The sequence below is a fragment of the Pyrus communis genome, chromosome 2 (genome assembly GCF_041283825.1).
Source record: "Pyrus communis isolate YQ-2024b chromosome 2, ASM4128382v1, whole genome shotgun sequence".
Classification (NCBI taxonomy): domain Eukaryota; kingdom Viridiplantae; phylum Streptophyta; class Magnoliopsida; order Rosales; family Rosaceae; genus Pyrus; species Pyrus communis.
Genome location: NC_142566.1, coordinates 24,863,353 through 24,881,939, shown reverse-complemented (window position 1 = coordinate 24,881,939; position 18,587 = coordinate 24,863,353). Strand labels below are relative to the sequence as shown.

Sequence of the window (18,587 nt, the reverse complement as noted above, 5' to 3'; positions counted from 1 at the left end):
AAAAACAATCATCATGCAATTGTTAGGTTAACTATGCATGGGATTGTGTTGGATTTCCAATCATAACCCTAAAAATTTCGACATTTGACGTACTTTGAAACTAGTATGCAAAGGTGACTATGCATATATTCATGGTGATAGGGATACCGTAACCATCAATTCCAGTCAGTCGTGCACCTATATAGCTTGCATGTTGGCGTTCTTCAAGTCGTTATAAAAACAGGAGAGTTATTGTAGCTATATAAACCCTAAAGCCTTATGCTACAACATAAGAATTTGATTTATTTCTTTGTGGTGATCAACTACAGCATTAATACCAGCACCACTATTCACATTATGCTTCAAATATTAATGGACATAAGGTGTTAAAACACCAGTTCCACCACTCCATGTTCAATTTGAATAAGACCATCAATAATTTGAGCTTTTAATTCGTACATAATATCGTTCTCATGAATGTCATTGACTGCACACTTATCATACCACAAAACCAAAACGCAGGACACACCACGGAATTGAAGGGAAACCAAGGCCAAAAGAGAGTAAAGCAACATGAAGAGGAACCAAAGCAATACCAACTCAAAACACACACACCAAAGCGATGCTCCAATTTACTCTTACTAATCTACTAATTATTTGTCCCAGCCAGTTGATCTCTTAGCTTTTTTGCGTGGTGGCGGCGCCAAGCTGCTTGTATGGAAGAAGTTGCAAAATACTCCACCTGTGAGTGAGGAAGCTCACTTCTCAAGTGCCACCAAAACTTAGCGACTACAGACTTCAAGTGATTTGCCGTGATTGAAAATGCATTAACTTTTGATTGGGACACAAGGGTTGTAGCGCAGATAGGCAACTCAGAAAATGAGGCAGATTTGAATGCCCAAACTACAAGTTCTTCTCCATACAAATCATTATTCTCAAGGCATTTGCAAACACTAGTTCCACTTTTACTAGTTGTGTAGGTCAAAGCAGTGCCTTGCCGGATGAATAGGATCTTCCGCAACGGTTCACCCTCTCGAATAATATACTCATCCTCAGCATAAATCACCGGCTTTAGATGCTTAGATATTGCTTTCAACACTTTTTCATCTATACTTCCAAGAATTGGAACCTACGTACAAATGTTTGATTAGATAACAATTAATTACGCAAGACAAATATTATCTTTAGGGACTGTTACATTAAAAAAATTAAAATTTGATACGTACTTTTCTTAGTGAATCCATTTGGAGATGGCGCATGATAAATATTTGATCTATTAAGACTTTATATTTTGTTTTAATCTTTTGTCTCAATCTGCGCTGCTTGGCTACTTTTTGGAACTCCTGCGTGATTAGTAACTATAAAGCGCTTTCATGAGGAGTTCATTAAATCTAGAAATAAACGTACATGCATGAATACACAAAAAAAATTGCATGGAGGAGCTTTAAGCTTAATTAAATAATTAGTGACAAAACGTTTGCTTAAAAGAGTACTGATCACCGCACCAACCTGCACCCTCGAATTGAGATATACTAAAAATAGTATCAAGCCACTTATACAGATCACAACAGAAAAGATGATTTGTTCCGTCTCGAAACTGGTCTGAAGGTTTGAGCCAAAAGAACTGCAAAAAAATTGAAATGGAAAGCAATTTATTATTATTGATTACATTCTTTTAATAAACTGACATAGATTTTTTATGGAATTTAACTACAAGGACGATAAATTATGAGTTTACAACATAAATATTTCTCGGTAATCAAACATGAAAAGTGATATAAATACAAACCTCAGATTTCGCAGGCCCCACCAAAAACAGTGCAAGATCTTTCTTGGAAGATATCTTGACCTTGACACATTAGATTGGAGAGCAGACAGAAATATACCATAATCGTGAGGGAACGATGTCATATTTTTTGGAAGTTCTACGGGGCATGATAGTTTTAGACGTGGGATATTGATCAGCTCATTGCTATAATAACCACAGTAGAAATTGTAGATGATAAAATCACATTTTTGTTCATGTTTACAGATATAATCCATCCAACATATTACCTCTGTTTCCACAGCAAAAAAGTACCACATGGATCCGTAAAGCTGAATAACAAACACGACGATATAGTTAATAATCAATGTTTTTGAAACGTATTGAAAAAATAAAAAATAAAAGATAACGAAATGAAAAGCACCACACCCCTCAAATAAGATGGCCTTTAAAGAAGTAAACATGCTCTTACTCCTATTCAGTATTCTCAAATGTTTTCCCAATGTTTATTCAAAACCATATGAAAAATTCTACCTAATATTAGGAGTGCTCAAGAACTAACCAATTAATATGTTAATACAATACTAACAATATATTTAAGCCCGCTACCCAACGTCATCTCATTATCTAGCCGGCTCATAATTTAGGTCAATCCAAAGATCAAGCTTGCAAGAGTTATCCAAATTGGACGTCATTTCACTATTTGCATTGTTATTGTATTGTTATTGTGAAAGTTTTCATTCTTTGGATGTTGATGCTAAAAAATATTGGTTCAGATTATGAGATGATGTTGTTGGTTACTAACCGGTTAAGGCATGAGCATTGCTATACCTATTGTTGGAGATAGAGTCTCACATCGAAGACTTAAAAAGATAATTTACAGTTTATACGTGGAAGGTTCAATGTTACTAGCACATACAGTTTTAGTGAAAAAACCCCGCACCTAGTGGCATGTGTGATTACGTGAAGAACAATATTAGTAAATATGTTGGTGGTGGACCATGCTAGTTTTAACAAGTTTGTCATATTTACACTCATATATCTCGATAATAAGATTATGACAAAATTTATATTTTTCTCCCCAAATACCGGAAATAATGAAGATTTGAACTTACATGAGAAGCAATGATGAACGGAAGGAAATCAAATATAGCTTTAAGGAACCTTCTTGTTGCAGTCTCTACGTTAGCACGCCGATCAAGCAATTTGTAGAGGTTATAAGCCCTCAGTATATATTGGAATGGAATTAGTGAAACAACCATTGAACCGTCAAAGTTTGTATAATTTCCAATGACCAATATTGCCTGGGGACATTTCAACAAACAGTTAAATTGGGTTATCCGCTAACCAATGTTGTTAAATCATTACTTTACTCAATAATCTATCTAATGTGAGTCAAAATTTTAGCAAGGTATCAAAATAATTAATTGCATGAGGAGGTTGAGTCTCGTCGTAGATCCATAGGGCAACCCTTCCCTTGCTACCATGAATAGGTAGCAAAATGACAAATTTAATAGGAATGTACGTATAAAATATAGAACAATACTTGACTACTTAAAGATGAGTAGAAATTCCTACTCAAAATTCTTAGTGTTTTAATCACAGAGCTTTGTGCTTATGATCAGAACCGTTCATACTATGAATCACACTGTAAAGATCATATTTGCAAAAAATAAATTAAAATTAAGGTCGTTTAGTCATTCTATTGTAGCATATACATAGACGTTTTGTAATGCTTTTACAAATACCGTTCATTTGTTTTTAAACAATATGATGACTAAACGACCTTAATTTTAATTTATTTTTTGCAAATATGATCTTTACAGTGTGATTCATAGTATGAACGGTTCTGATCATAAACACGAAGTTCTATAAATTGACAACGAACAATTTTGAGTAAAAGTTCCTACTCATATTTGAGTGATCAAGTATATAGCATCATTGTTTATAATAAGATAAGCATTGTCTTGTGTAGGACAATAAATGCGTTATTTTATATGCAATAAAGTTAAAGCGAGGAAGCGATATTAGTTGAAGAAAAATGATTCAAAAATTGGTAATTTAAGGGTTAATAGATTATTTGTTGCTGCCAAATCGCGAAAGTGGATGTTTTGAACTTTTTAGGCTTTCAAATTAACCCAACTATCATTTGGCATGTCAGTTTTGGGCCCGAAATTCGGGCGAATTATGTAAGTGACATGTAAATTACTAATTTTTATTTTAAAAAATTATGTAATTGACATGTAAATTCATTAATTCATTAATACATTAATGATAGGGACTTTGATTAAAATTTATAAACTAATATGGTCTCGTTCAACAGAGAGATTTTTTAATGTGATCGTAACATGGGGTGGTACACATAAAATTTCCCACCACTTGAATAATAACATGTGGTGTATCACTTGTGTTAGGGGCACAAAGAAAAATTTCTCCATTCAAAGAATATTAGTAACTAGGAGTCTAGGAACCAGAGACTAATTTTTCCCAAATAAAACCTAGGTATCATGCATATGCAATTAAATGTGAAATTTAATCACCTGCAAGAGATCACCTTCTCTTAAGGTCTTACCTGTAGAAAGGGAAGAGCAACCCAAATGCGAAGTAGAATGGCTAAGAACCTAATTGGTTTCTTGTGGATGAAATTACGAAGTGTTGACAGACGATCGTCATTAGTTTTTGTGGAGGAGGCCCCTGCAGAAGACTTGGCACTAAGTTTGGTGCAAAATCTCTTCAGAAAAACAACGATGTCCATATAATAAAAGAGATCCCCGATTGATCGTAAAGCAAAAAATGTCCACATCAATGGTTGGTCCCAAAAGTAGCAAGTGTCTTTCTCGACGATGACCGGAACATAGCAGACCAAGGGATCAACGAAGAGAGAAAATGCGGATGATACTATAAAGATAATATCCCAAGTTGGAAAGAATATTTTTGGTTGATGACGTTGTGGCTCAATTGTTGGCGATTCTGCAGTAGTTGTACTTTTGTGTCCTCCGTCTTCCCCCTTCTGTAAAGCATTCGAATGACCTAGATCACTGTACAAGACACAATAAACATATTATTCAACAATTTTCCCCATGAAAAAAATTATATATACCTAACACTATTCTTACATAATTTTGACACACGTTTTTGTAGGTCTTCACTTTGTAATATATTTTAATGATCCAAACTGTATATTTTTAGGTCTTCTTTAAAAAATCATGTCTACGAAAAATCACCTAAATCTAACACCATATGAATCATAGATAAAGGGTTTTTGGGTTTCTTTGTAGAACCATATTAATCAATTTCTTCACTAGAAATGAATTCTTAATTAGAGTTGTCTAATTTCTTGTAAGGATGATCTATGAATGATACTCTAAAAGATAGACATTCGGATCGTTAAAATACATTACGTGTGTCAAAAATTGTGTAAAAAAGAAGTGTCATGGATCCACCCCTGTATGTGTGTGTGTGTGTGTGTGTGTATATATATATATGAGTAGAGCTTTTTAAGGAAAGGGATTCTTACATTTTCCAAAAAAATGAGCATTAATTGTGGGGCCGACACCACATCAAATTTTAACAATCTAAACCATCTGTTTTTTAAGTTGTATCTCATAGATCATCCTTACAAATTATCAGCCAAATCAGAAATGCTTGAAGTATCCAATTGAGCTCAAAGAATAGACGAACAATATGTTTTAAGAAACATTGAAAATCCATCGTAACAATTAAATTGGCAAATAATTTCCGATTGAGTTGATTTTTTCACAGGAATTGTCTGTGAATAGAGACTTAATAAATAGACAATTCCAAATCATTGAAGTTCGATTTAGTTTACGTGAGTCCCACAACTCATTTTTATTTAAAAAAAATAGAAATCCCTTTCCTTAAGGCTATGTAAATGTGGGGCGACCTATTGAGAGTCAATGCCTAGCGAAAGAAACTGATAGGTTTGGAATTCTCAATCATATCCCTTGCAAGTAAATAACTTATAGGGTGCATAACTTACAAGTACATGACAAACTTTTCAAAACCCTACAAGACCACAACTTTATTCACTGAAATGACTTATTAATTACATCATTTTCTCTATTTTCAGTTTTTATCACACTCTCTCCCTCATCTTAATAATAGTAATTTTTAAAGTTAAAAATAAAAAATAAAAAATAAAAAATAAAAAATAAAAAAAAGGGATTTGCACAACAAACCCACTTAAGATGAAATCTTATCAAAATTGAGTTACAATACGAGGACAAAGATTTTCTCAACTTCTACGCGCATGCGATATACGCCTATAATGGTTTAATTTCCATATAATTTTTTCAAAATTTTATAAGACAAGGTATACGATTCTAGAAAAGAATTGTTCTGCTCTAACATGGGCCTTGCAACGCCTACGCCACTACATGTTGAAGTATACAACTATGCTAAAAGGATGGGCCATCTGAAGTATCTCTTTGAAAAGCTAGCCTTCGCTGGCCGTACAACAAGGTGAAAAATATATGTCACTCTTAGAGTTCGATATTGTGTACATCACCAAAATGCCTTAAATGAGAAAGGCAAGGGGCAGGCAATAGCAGACCAAATGCGATATACGCCTGTAATGGTTTAAATTCCATTTTTTTTTCTTCAGAATTTTCTAGAATGAGGAACTGCCCCAAAAATGCGTTCACCAGTTGGCTTGAGTTGTTTTCCAAGTTGATGAGTCGATATGTATCTATATTTTTACTCTAATTTTAGTTATAGTTTATTGTCTACTTTGAGAAACTTTTTATACTTTGTTCTATATTTTGTTTGTGGGACTACTTTGAAAAAAAACTGATCAAATAGAGGAATTTTGTTTGATATTTTCTATTTATTTTCCTTAGGCATTAATTCATGAACTGTACTTTGAAATTTGCACATTCACACCAACATGATTTGTGAGGAGTGAGATTGGAATCTATATACTTATTTGTTCGTCTAATTAATTTTGTTCCTAAATAAAGTAAATTCTAAATTTTGTCACAAGTAATAATTGTTTCACCCGACACTTTGCCTAGTAACCGGGCCTCCTGCCTAATCAGCATAGAGTTTCACGTCAAACGATGAGGTTTTGGCATGGGGTAGGGTGGTTAGTCGGTTTCATAGCCTTTTCAGCACGGGTTAATAAATCCTTAGTGGTGTTTCTCCCCATAGTGCCCAAAAGTCTTGTGGTTTGGGAGTCATTGACCTAACGCTCGGTACATGGGTTGGATAGAAAGCTTAATGGTTCCGATTGCATGATCATTGCTGTTAAAATTAAGAAAAAAAAAATAAATAAGAGAAAAAAATAAAAAAATAAATGTAATATTAAGTATATGTGAAGTATTGAATAAAGAAGAGACGAGAGGTCAAGAACTTAGTCAAGTCTCTTTAACTGTGTTAGTTCACTTTATACCAAAGAAAGTTCATAAATTCTTTTCTAATTGATTATAAAGGGCTTAGACTCTATGGTGGGATTAATTGGAAATTTTGAAAAGATGTTTTAATTTTTAACGTTTTGAAGTGAAAATCTGTCTAAGTCGAATTTTAGTCTGTTAGTTGTTGTTTTAATTTTTGAGTTCTAGTTTTGCTTGATGACAAGCAAAAAAGCTAAGTTTCGGGTATCTGTTGAGTTGAGATTTATCTATATTTTTACCGTAATCTTAGTTATAATTCATTGGTTATTTGAGAGAATTTTGATGTTTTGTTATATATTTTGTTTGCAAGACTTATGAATCTACTTTGGAAAAAAACTGACCAAACGAAGGAATTCTGGAGTAATTCCAATTGAAGTGGATTTGTGAGTCTTTCAAGTTAATCGTGACAAAATTTCTCATTTTTTTCTATGTCGTTTGATAGTGGCAAATAAAAGAAGTATGACTGCGCAGTACTGCTAATTTGACGTTTTGGGCTTAATTGGCTATAAGTCGATCAAGATGGTGAGTTTAGGGAAATTTCCTTCTACAAAGTTGTTGGGAACACCCTAGTATTTCAAACGCCTTGATTTGGTGCGGATTTCATCACAAATGTGGAGAATCTTTGGCTTTCAAGATTGTCCAAGTTAGAATAAGATTGTGTTTCCTAGTTTATTATTCTAAGAAGAAAGCTATGCTTGTTATCTACTTGTACTATCTCTCTAATAGAGGTAAGGCTCACCAACATATGTGAGTTTCATCTCTATTAGAGGGATGACACAAACAAATGGTAAGAATATTATTTTTGTTATTCTAATTGGGTTTCCAGATTTGTTGAGAGACATATTTTAGGTTGGATTCAGATTTCTTAGTCTATTTATATGTTGATTTTGGAACTCTTGAGGGGGAGAACATTTTTGGCTTTGAAAAACTCGGTTAGGAGCGTTTGACGATTTGTGCTAAGGGCGTTTTCTATCATTTCCTCTTAATAATATTTTGCTTTTCAATTATGATTATATGTAACTAGTTCTCTTTTCCTAGGATGGGAACACCAGCCTTAATATGAATATGTAGTTTCTTTTCAATTTACTTATGATGTTATGCATACTAGTTTTGAATTATTAATCATTATGTTTAAACTATCTATATATATCTTGATGCATGATCACCATTAAAAGTTTAGAAAAATAATTTAATACAATTTATACTGGAATGTCACATTGAAAGGGATTAATACTTATTGTGATTGATAATTGTAATTTTACTTAAGGTGAATGCCACAACTTAAGAGTTGCATGGTTTTTGAAAAGGTTTTCATAAAGTTTAATGAGTGCACATTTAGATTTGATTTGAATGACACAAACGGATTGCATATTAGATATACGTTCTAACTTGAATGGCACAAATAGAATATGCATTAGGAAAACCTAACCTTCAAAGTACATTGTGTTAACTCATAAGTAATTGATAAAACTGTATAAGATTGTTAATTGTGACGGCTAAACCTAGTGCCTTTTATGCTTGATTTTCTAAACCATGTGTTATTTTTGCTTCGCGTGATATGCAGATTTAGTTAGTTTTAATTGCAATTTTTTATTTTAAATCATGATCTCAACTTTATATATTTTGTATTTAATAGTTAATTAAGAATTGGTTTTAAATACAAATTATTCATATCAATCCATGTGAAGAACAACTTTACTTGAGCTATTTGTATTACAATTATTTTGTTCTCTTGCAAGCATTTTTTTAAGTGTTTTTTTAACTCTATTTTTACAAATGGTAAAAATCCTATCACAAGTAAAAGAAGGATTATGAGTCGTTCAAGTCAAACTGACTCGAGTCATTTCTTCTACTTATTTAGATTTTTTTAGTTATAAGCTCTATTAGAGTTGTACTAGCCCTGGTTGGATATAGAGGATTTAATTGGAATTTAAAAGTCATTTTTTTAAAGCATGTTGAAAAAATAAATGAAATCATTGTGACCAAATTGGCGTTAGGAGATGAATTATGTAATAACAAAATTTATTCATTCAAATCCTCCTCAAAGTAAGAGGATTAAGAAGAAGACGTTTTATTCATGTCTAATTCTTTTCTAATCCTCTCAAATGCAAAATTATTCTTTATTCGTTTTAATTCAATCTTCCATATCAAATGAGATTTGTATAAACAAAATCTCTCTACTACAAATAATGAGAGACAGTTTTACATTCAACCATTCATTCTTTAGTTTCTTTTATGTTTTTGTTTCAAATAGTTATTATGATTATGCAGAAGTAAGTTTCTTATAGTTTGATAACCACATAAAATCGCCCAAGGCCTATCAACGCAAAGATGAATTATTTGAGGATTGATCAATGGTTCAGATTTCCCTAACTCCCCATCAACAGTTATGGAGTCCTTAGTCCGAACTTTTGGCAAACTCCTCCAGGAATCAGATCATATACATGCCAAACATATGAATAACAAGACTGCAGCGATATATGGCATTTCCGGTGTGGTTGAATAGTAATTTTAGTATACACCAACCCAATTAAATAGGACTTTCAAATACACCATCTCCAATAATTTAGGTTTTAACTAGAAAAAGTTTTTCTCTAAACTTTTTGGGTCAAATTTTTAACCCAAAATTATTAAAGAAAGAATTTACGATAATTTTTTTTAAATTAACTTTTAAAAATTATGTAGAGTGATGTTTGTCACATCCCGGTCTGGGACGGATCACTTCCCGGGCCTGCTCCACCACCGTAGCACGATATTGTCTGCTTTGGGCATACCATTCCCTCACGGTTTTGTTTTTGGGAACTCACGGGCAACTTCCCAGTGGGTCACCCATCATGGGATTGCTCTAGCCCCCTTCTCGCTTAACTTCGGAGTTCCTACGGAACCCGAAGCCAGTGAGCTCCCAAAAGGCCTCGTGTTAGGTAGGGATGGGAATATACATTTAAGGATCACTCCCCTGGGCGATGTGGGATGTTACAATCTACACCCCCTTAGGGGTCCGACGTCCTCGTTGGTACACCACGACCAGGGTTAGGCTCTGATACTAAATTTGTCACATCCCGGCCCGCCGGCCCGGGGCAGGTCGCTTCCCGGACCCGCTCCACCACCGTAGCACGATATTATCCGCTTTGGGCTTACCATTCCCTCACCGTTTTGTTTTTGGGAACTCACGAGCAACTTCCCAGTGGGTCACCCATCATGGGATTGCTCTAGCCCCCTTCTCGCTTAACTTCGGAGTTCCTACGGAACCCGAAGCCAGAGAGCTCCTAAAAGGCCTCGTGCTAGGTAGGGATAGGAATATACATTTAAGGATCACTCCCCTGGGGGATGTGGGATGTTACAATCCACCCCCCTTAGGGGTCCGACGTCCTCGTCGGCACACCACGACCAGGGTTAGGCTCTGATACCAAACTATCACATCTCGACCCGGGGCGAATCACTTCCCGAGCCCGCTCCACCACCGTAGCACGATATTGTCCGTTTTGGGCTTACCATTCCCTCACGGTTTTGTTTTTGGGAACTCACGAGCAACTTCCCAGTGGGTCACTCATCATGGAATTGCTCTAGCCCCTTTCTCGCTTAACTTCGGAGTTCCTACGGAACCCGAAGCCAGTGAGCTCCCAAAAGGCCTCGTGCTAGGTAGGGATGTGAATATACATTTAAGGATCACTCCCCTGGGCGATGTGGGATGTTACAATGTTATTTCCATCCTAATATCTTATCTTCTCACCCACTTTTTGATGAATTTTTTAATTACAAATTTGTCCATTTGCAAAAAGATTGATGAGGACATTAATTATCTTATTTTTCTTAATTAAAAAAAAAAGGTTGGGCATGGGAGACGACTTGTCTACCTTAAGCCCTAACTTATATTTTCATCTACTTTCATTAAGAGATAGTAAAAAAAATATTAATGGACTTAGAAGATGACTTTTTCATTGAACAGGTGGAAGTGACATTTCTATAAAAGAGGTAGAAGATTATGTTTTCATTGAAAAGGTAAAAGAATAATTTGTGTGTACGTCATTTGAATTTGTCCATCGTATTATTGAATTTGTCGTTGTCGAATTCTTTTGAATTTGGATACCTCTGTCGTTTCCATTTGAATTTGTAGACCGTAGTGATTTTCATTTACATATTATTTGTTATATTTTTTAAGAGACAATTTTATAATTTCATATATATATATATATGTATATATTAAGGGTTATTTTGGGATTAATAGTCGGTGGGGAAATAACATTTTAATTTTTTAAACTTTTTAAGGTGAGTGAGATTATAACGTGGGTGGGAAAATAAGACAATATTGTGGGTCTAGTAGCTCTCATTATGTAAACTATCCTAATTAATTTTATGAACATTTTAACCAAAAAATATTTTGTAACATCCCACATCGCCCAGGGAAGTGATCCTTAAATATATATTCACATCTCTACCTAGCACGAGGCCTTTTGGGAGCTCACTGGCTTCGGGTTCCGTAGGAACTTCGAAGTTAAGCGAGAAGGGGGCTAAAGCAATCCCATGATGGGTGACCCACTGGGAAGTTGCTCGTGAGTTCCCAAAAACAAAACCATGAGGGAATGGTAAGCCCAAAGCGGACAATATCGTGCTACGGTGGTGGAGCGGGCCCAGGAAGTGGTCCCACTCGGGCCGGGATGTGATAAATTGGTATCAGAGCCTAACCCTGACCGCGTGTGTGCCAACGAGGACGTTGGGCCCCTAAGGGGGGTGGATTGTAACATCCCACATCGCCCAGGGAAGTGATCCTTAAATGTATATTCATATCTCTACCTAGCACGAGGCCTTTTGGGAGCTCACTGACTTCGGGTTCTGTAGGAACTCCGAAGTTAAGCGAGAAGGGGGCTAGAGCAATCCCATGATGGGTGACCCACTGGGAAGTTGCTCGTGAGTTCCCAAAAACAAAACCGTGAGGGAATGGTAAGCCCAAAGCGGACAATATCGTGCTACGGTGGTGGAGCGGGGCCGGGAAGTGGTCCCTCCCGGGCCGGGATGTGACATATTTAGATTCTAATAAATATGAAAAAATTATTATATCAACACCAAGAAACTTGTGGAACATGGTAAAAGAATATGAAACACATGAAATTTTTTTTAATTATTTTTGTTGTTGAATTTAAATTTGGATCATTAGATCTTTTTTCCAATGTTAGATTTGATCATATATAATCTTAATCGTTGAATTCAATGAATTTATAAATATCAAATTAAAAAAGATAAATATACATGTATGGTGGACCATCCCACAAATCTAGGGGAATTCTGGACTAAATTGCCTAAAAATGAGTTTTAATCCAAAACTCATTTTTGGTCTGAGGATTGGAGTAAGTAAGTAAATTTAGAACCTAAAATTTAAATTTTATCCTATGAGTTTGAGTGTGTAGACAGTAGACATACGAGTCCATGACTCCGGAGTCCGGATTAATTGACGCTAATCTAACAGTAACCCTGATCCTGTCCCATCTCATTATACAATATTCTTCTTTCAACTTATAATAATTATGTCATTTCTCATAATAAAAGAAAAAGAACGAAAACAAGAAATGATCTTAAAGTTAAGAGAAACACACGAACCTTATGGTTACAGTGGAGTGGGCCATAAGTCAAGTTCAAATGATACTATATCCTCTCTGCTAGAGCAATTTAGAACGAGGTTTAGTCGGAAACTTTGAGCTCGACTGATTTCTATGTTGGGTTTGAGGAGTAGATTGCGATGGTGGTGGTTTTGGAGGCTCGATTGGTCAGATGCGGTTTTGTCTCTGCGTTGCAGAGAGAAGAGAGCGGGAGAGAGAGAGAACCGCGAGGGAGAGAGCAGAATTCAGCTTTCCTCTAAAGAAAGATTCCTTAAATAAATAAAATTCCCAACTAAAAGACAAATGGGATAGTCTGCAGAATAATATTAGAAAAATCATTTATTTAAATTATATTTTGTAAATCATATGTTGTGGATATTAATTATTGAATTATTACTAAATGTTAGTAAACGTGCTTATTTTTTGTTGTGACACATCATATAATTTGCAATATGGTCTAAAAGGTTGATCTCTCTAACAATAATTTTTTTTTTAAACAGGAATTAATAGTTGTCCAAATTAAAAAACAAATGGGATATTTTAACGGAAATTCTCATGGAAGTGGCATCTACAATCAATGCTCCATGTGGAGTAAAAAATAATTCGAAATTTTTCAAAGCTGACCCGTAGACTTTTACGCATAAGTAACGAGAATGTCCTCTGTAGGACCTTATTTACATCTCTCCGTCCAGGAGCAATGATGTCAAAGAACATCATCCTCACATGTTCCCATGTAGAAAAGGACGTTAAATGGGAGGTGATGTAGACCCAGCATGTATGCCTACATAATTTGACCAAAATGAAATACTTTTGTATAATAATTGAGCAGCAATTATTGGATGAAAAAGAAGAAATAAAAGGAAGAAGAAACAAAAGAAGAAAAGAAAGGTGGTGGGGGCGTGGAGAAAGGAACCATGCATGAAGAAATGGACTATTTCTTGAATTTTGCAACTAAAACAGGATTTTTGGGATATGCTCAGAACAGATACACGACATAAATAGTAATATAACAGAAATGAGAGAAGGGAAATGTTGTGATGAGAAAACAGAAGGGAATGGAAATGTTGTGTGTGAGTTTCTTAGTGAAAGTGTGAGGAAGATGGGGTCGATATAAGGGGATGAGAAAAGAGAAGGAAAAGAGACAGATTTGACTGAAGAAAACTAAATTAATTTGATTTGCTTTTGCCTTAAGTAAATAAGACTGAATTTTCTGGTTATGATCAATTTGTTGGGGTAGTGATGGCGAAATAGTAGAGTTTTAAAAAAGAAATGTGTATGAAAAGTCTTCCTGACCAATTCAACCCCAAAAATTCTATTAGACTCACATACTCCCTCTCTCTCTCAAAAATGTAGTCGTAACCAGTGAGAAGCAACGCGGGTGAAGGTTTGAAGATTCTTGGTCCTATCCTCGCAGGTTTAATTCAACACACCCCATTTGCACCCAACGTGAGTAATGTATAAGTAGAGATGTCCGTTGTCTTTTAAGAAATTACGGTTTAAATTTTTTAAATATTGTTATTAACGTTCCAAAACATCTTACACTACTTTGTTATAAAGCAGCTAGCTTTGTTATAAAGCACAAACAAGCAAATTTGACGATGTTAATAACAACTAATGTGATAGGAAGCACCTTTGGATAGAAACATTTATTCCACTTTAGTTCTTGGTTTTTTATTATAAAAGGCTTCAATTATAATGCCTTTGATTTTGTTGGTTGATTGGCATAATTACTTATGGCATTTTCATCAGATATATGTGTACATATTTTTCGAAATGATGACTAAGGTGCTGACAAGCTCATATTTATATATATTTTATATCAAATTCAATTGTCTTTTCTTAGTTAGTTCTTTGAGCTATTTACTTTGTTTTTGTGTTTTGTAGGATTTGTCAAGCAAAGAAAAGAAAAATAGCACAAGTGGGATTTTAAGTAACAAATTCGTCAAAACTGCCTGTGCACGTCAGCTGACTTTGGAATTAAGTTTCGGACAGCTCAGAATGAATTAGAGAATGAGCCTTATAGCTTGGAAAGCTACGGATGTCTATTTTCTGGAGCATTTCGCGGATTGTTAATATCATTTTTCTAGAAGAAGTTATGGCCGTTTTAACACTGAAAGGTTCCCAAGAGGCTGAACAGTTTGTAATTGACAGGAAAGCATTGAAAGCAATAAATCCAATAAAACTAGTAGCCAAAACTGATGCAATCAAGAACAAACCAGCTGATACCTATTCAAATATCAGAGGAAATGGAATTAAAGATGAGGATTAAGAGGGAGTTATTGGCATAAAGGCTACCCAAGGAGTTACAATTGTTTCACCATTTCCTCTCACTTATTGTCATCACTAAATTATTAGTGGGTGAGTTAAGGAGAAGAAAATGATGCAGCAAGAATTGGTTTAAAAGTAATGTTGGGGAAAGAAGGAAAGAGGGAAGCCTTAGTTGATTTCTATCCACAAGTGACGATAATGCCTCTGTAGGACCGTATTAACACCTTTCCGTCCAGGAGCAATGATGTCAAAGAACATCATCCTCACATGTAGAAATGAAAAAGAAGAAATACTTTTGCATAGACGCAGCATGAATGCCATAATTTGACTAAAGATGAAATACTTTTGCATTGAGCAGCAATTATTGGATGAAAAAGAAGAAACAAAAGGAAGAAACAAAAGAAGAAATGAAGGGCGTGGAGAAAGGAACCAATAGTGAAGAAATGGACTATTTTCTTAATTTAGAGATTAAAATAAGATTTTTGAGATATGCTCTGCATAGACACACGACATGCACACAAATATAACAGAAATGAAATTTTTCTAAAATATGAAATGACCAAATTGCCCTTCCATATAATCGGATTATTGCAAAGGCTCACTTAGTAGTTTCTCCTTCCTTGTCATCTCTTGCAATCCCCAGCTCGACAAACACTAACCCCAACGGCGCGACCCAAATCCTTCTCCAATTTTTCGACGCACGCCAAGTTTCCAATTTTTCACACGGCTCAACCCAAATCCAAAAGAAAACAAAACCTGAGAGCTGTCGATCCCAAACGAGAAAAGCCTAATCCCATTTGCTCTAAAAAACTCTTCGCACTCCTCTGGCACAAATATCTAACCCAATCAAAACAATGATTGGTTGAAATTTTCCAAATTTAATGAAACGAAAACCAAATTTGAATCTAAATTAATCAACAGAAATTTGACTTGCATGATGGAACGGAGGCCTAGGGATTTCAACAAGCTGAAATTGGGGGAATGAGGGAAGCCGGACCTAAACACACCATTGTCGACCATAGCGAAGTTCGGAGGTGGCATAAATGTCAGTCCGCACCTCTCATTCTCGTCTCTGATCTCCAAGTTTCTAGTTTGGGATCAATGGCTCTCCCCGAAATCAGAAAAATGACGCAATGAGCTGTGAGTTTTTACAATTTATATGTGGGTATTTTCATCATTTTGCTTTTGTGCATAGTGAGCATGGAGAGTGCATAGTCGTTTGACTGCCGGTGGTAAAAATTCTATCACTAATATGTGGATTTTGTGCCATGGCGTGTATACGATTAACACATCCTTCATGAGCTACCTTCCGCAACTATACATCAGAAGAAGAAAAATGGAAAGGCACACAGATGAGATAAATACTAAGAAAGATGAAGGTGAGCTGAATCAATTGTGGGATGTAAAAAAATATTGCCTGCAAAACAGGTGCACCAGATCCACCGGACTCCTCATCCTCGCTATCGTTGTCACTATCACTGTCCACCGGACTCCTCATCCTCGCTATCGTCGTCACTATCACTGTCCTCGCTATCCATATTAGAGTCATCATCTGTGGCTTTGGCTGGCACTAGTTCGCGCTTTTTCCCGGAAATGTTAGATAATTTAAATATTCCAAGAGAGTTCCAAGCAGCTTTCTCTGCCTGCAGAACTTTCACCATCAATATTGAGTTGGTAAAAGAAATTAGATAAATAAATCAGTCACACAAACAAAAAGATAAAGCTCACCTGAGTCCCTGCAACGAAATTCGCTTTTAGCGGTAAACTGGAAACCTTTAACTCCCTAGGAAAGCTTGAAACTTTAATTCTTAACTACAACCATTACCCGCAAATTAAGTTTAAAACTGGAACTTCAAAACATAATTCAATACTACGAGTACAATGCGAGCATTTGTGAAAAGTAGAAATTATAATTTATTAACACAAGCTACAGGTTTAAGACTAGTTCAATTAAGTTATACTAAGTTCAGCTAATCATGCTCCAATAATTCAAATCCACAATCCAAAATTCAAACTTTATGCTTTTCCTGCAATTTCTATGCAAACCAAAAAGAAGAATTCATAAAATTCAGAGCAACCTTAAACAAGGCCAACCGATATGGAAGGCATGGAGAGAATTGTAAGCTGAAGGCTCACATTGGAGCTCTTCACCATCCTCCATCTTGTCCACTCCCGGTTGCCATACCTTCGCCGGCATCGACGGTCCCGAAGAGGAAGAAGACGCATCCCCTTTCTTTGAGCCCTAAACAAAATTTCAATTCAATTCAATCGAATCAATTGGGGAACAGATAAAACCCTAATTTTACTAAAATAATTAAATAACCAACGGAGAAGGTAGTGGCATTTGGAGCTGGCCTTGGCCTTTCTTTTGGCTTTCTTGGGGTTCTTGATGCTTCTGACCATTTCTGATTCTGCAGGTTTTCCAGAAACAGATACTCTGATGAAGGAAAGAGGATAAAGCAAAACTGAAGAGGGTTTTGGTGGGCTAGGGTTTTAGTTTATTGGGCTCCTGCCCCTTATGATAATAATATGCTATTTTTTCAGCACCAAAAATAATATATGACGCTTTAGTCCAATGGACTTGTTTATTTTTTTTGGACAAACGATAATGTTAGTTGGTTAAATAGTTAGTTGTAAGTAGGAGGATATTCGATGGAGATCAAACTCGCACCATGGTGCATGTGCATGTTTTTATTTGTTTATTAGCAACTCAAAAACAATCATCATGCAATCCTTGGGGTAACCATGCATGTGATTCTTTTGGATTTCCAATTATAACCCTATGGGCTGGTTTGAGGTTGTGATGTTTCTAAAAAAAAAACAACTTATTAAAAAACAGGGACATCAAATGTGTTTGGTTAAACAAAACAAAAAAATAAAAAATAAACTTTTTTAAAAATATTGTTGTCATTGGCAATAGAAATATATAGAAAAGCAGAAGCAGAGTCTATTATGCTTCTTAAAAAAATGTCTTTTTTTTAAAGCATGCAGGTGAACATTCCTCATTTAATGAAATTTTCAAATGGCAAATACACATTTGCATATTTTACAAAACTACATCCTTTGCCCCTACATTTATTATACTACATTCAATACCATATCTTTTTTAGTCATTTAGCATAGTCACAACAGTTTTATATAAAAGTTTACCAAACACTTAGACACTGGTTGATTTTTTTTTTTTTTTTTTTTTTTTTTTTTGTGAAATACACTTTTACAAAAAAAATTTACCAAACTCTCAACAACTTTATTTACAGTTGTTTATTCTCACAACAGAAACATTTAAAAAAAAAATAACAATACCAAACTAATCCTAAAAATTTCGACATTTGATCTTTAGAAACTAGAGTGCAAGGGTAATTGTTAAGGTTAGGGATGTCATTTTATTACCTGTTAAATTCTTTTCCCGCTGATACTTACCACTCTTTTGGGGAGGATTTATGAATCGGTATATTTGAGTACGAGACAGATATGAAAAAACAGAAACTTGTTATTTGATCCTGAATATCTTTATCGTGATAATATACCGTAACCATCTTCCAGACAGTTCTTCTCCCAGCCCTACTTATCGCT

The 18,587-nt window shown here is 35.1% G+C and overlaps 2 protein-coding genes across 3 annotated transcripts; both read right to left on the bottom strand.

Moving 5' to 3' along the window:
- Positions 1-334: 334 nt before the first annotated feature.
- On the bottom strand, positions 335-12,989 carry LOC137747010 (cyclic nucleotide-gated ion channel 1-like). 2 transcript variants are annotated; one of them, XM_088688761.1, is made up of 7 exons: positions 12,748-12,989; positions 4,317-4,782; positions 2,860-3,048; positions 1,769-2,076; positions 1,489-1,603; positions 1,206-1,337; positions 335-1,108 (listed from the first exon to the last, which is right to left on the bottom strand). In XM_088688761.1, the coding sequence occupies exons 1-7, from the start codon at positions 12,771-12,773 to the stop codon at positions 629-631; spliced, it is 1,716 nt and encodes a 571-aa protein (XP_088544887.1). In that variant the 5' UTR covers positions 12,774-12,989; the 3' UTR covers positions 335-628. The 2 variants fall into 2 exon arrangements, with proteins under 2 accessions (XP_088544887.1, XP_088544890.1); XM_088688764.1 differs by having other exon boundaries at positions 1,206-1,322.
- Positions 12,990-16,351: 3,362 nt separating this feature from the next.
- LOC148698809 (uncharacterized) lies at positions 16,352-17,504 on the bottom strand. The gene is made up of 4 exons (XM_088688777.1): positions 17,342-17,504; positions 17,151-17,256; positions 16,743-16,826; positions 16,352-16,657 (listed from the first exon to the last, which is right to left on the bottom strand). Exons 1-4 carry the CDS (start codon positions 17,356-17,358, stop codon positions 16,490-16,492), a joined length of 375 nt encoding a protein of 124 aa, XP_088544903.1. The 5' UTR covers positions 17,359-17,504; the 3' UTR covers positions 16,352-16,489.
- Between the last annotated feature and the right edge of the window lie 1,083 nt (positions 17,505-18,587).